The following is a 1,275-nucleotide window of genomic DNA, read 5'->3' as shown; positions in this document are numbered from 1 at the left end:
TTCCTACTGATCCGTATAATATTAGCGTCCACTGTGAAATACAAAATAATTTGTTCCCTCTTATAGAAGTTAACACATAAATAAAAAACCCTGCAAAATATCTAATATTCATATAATTATACAATCATAAATTCCACAGTTTATAGAATAAGATTAAAAAATAATATCTGTCTTAACATTAATGGATTCACAAACTAAAATGAATGTTAACTTAAATTAAAAATTTATGAGTAAATCTATAAAGTACTCCTGGAATATAGTGAAATCAAATTAGTTAATTATATCAAATAAGTAAATTGTTTGAACAAAAAATAAAATATTTACCAATAGCTGGATTAATGAAACGTAAAAATATAACTGTTCCAACAGCTCCAATGTTTATTTGAGGAACTTGTGGGAAACGTTTGCTTAATACCTGATATAAGCAGTGACACATACTTCGTAGTTGAGGTGGAAATCTATTAAAAAATAAAAACATAAATTGTTAACAATAATGGTAATGGTGGATAAATATTGATTACATACTAGACTCCACCTTACCAAGCATTACTAAAAACCTGGGATAATGGAAAACATGACTTTTTCTTTAAATCTAAAAGAATAATATTTTTTTATATTTGTAAAAGTATGCATATCTTTTTTTTTTTTTTTAACTGCACTTGTGTCTTTGAAACATATGACCAAATTAATTTAAACATAAAATCTAGAACAATTTGAATTACAGTTCAGTACAATGTCATATTCAAAATTAAATATTATATATTCTTTGAATCTTAACTAACTTTAGTTCTTTCAGATATATGAATTATTAAGTTTTATAAGCATTGGCTGCGAGACCTGGGCTCTAACAGGTACCCTAGAAAGCAGAATTGAGATACTTGAATGGAAAGTCCTCTGTACAATTAGAGGAACAATCTGGGATCAGAGCCTTAACACTTGAAGGAGAAGAACTAACAGTGAACTGCTTGCAGAGTCTGGTCAGTCAATACTCTTGATATGAAGGCAAGGAGGTTAAGATGGGTGGGACGTGTGGCTCAAAGCAATCCATTAGGATCCCTCTACACAACAATGAATGCCAGTATAGTTGGCAAGAGACCATGTGGGAGGCCAAAAACCAGATGGATATACAGAATCGACAAAGATGCGAAAGACTGCATGCAGCAAACTGGAAATCAGTAGCCCAAGATAGGCAGGCATGTAGGGCTGGTTCAGGCGGCCAAAGATCTACAACGTTTGTATAGAACCAAAAAAAAAGAAAAAAAGCTTAGGCTGTCT

General features: G+C 31.5%; 1 protein-coding gene across 1 annotated transcript in view; it reads right to left on the bottom strand.

The window, feature by feature from the left end:
* Window positions 1–324: 324 nt before the first annotated feature.
* LOC106691299 (neurofibromin) overlaps window positions 325–1,275 on the bottom strand; it is a gene marked incomplete at its 3' end in the record, with an annotated part of 75,740 nt that continues 74,789 nt past the window's right edge. The window contains 1 exon segment of the mRNA XM_067045991.1: window positions 325–458. Within this exon segment, the coding sequence (XP_066902092.1) occupies window positions 325–458 (134 nt within the window).

Source organism: Halyomorpha halys, unplaced genomic scaffold (assembly GCF_000696795.3).
Source record: "Halyomorpha halys isolate HHAL.00 unplaced genomic scaffold, Hhal_1.1 Scaffold2222.1, whole genome shotgun sequence".
NCBI classification, from domain to species: Eukaryota; Metazoa; Arthropoda; class Insecta; order Hemiptera; family Pentatomidae; genus Halyomorpha; species Halyomorpha halys.
Note: the sequence above shows the minus strand (reverse complement) of the source record. Positions and strands in the feature narration are given on the sequence as shown.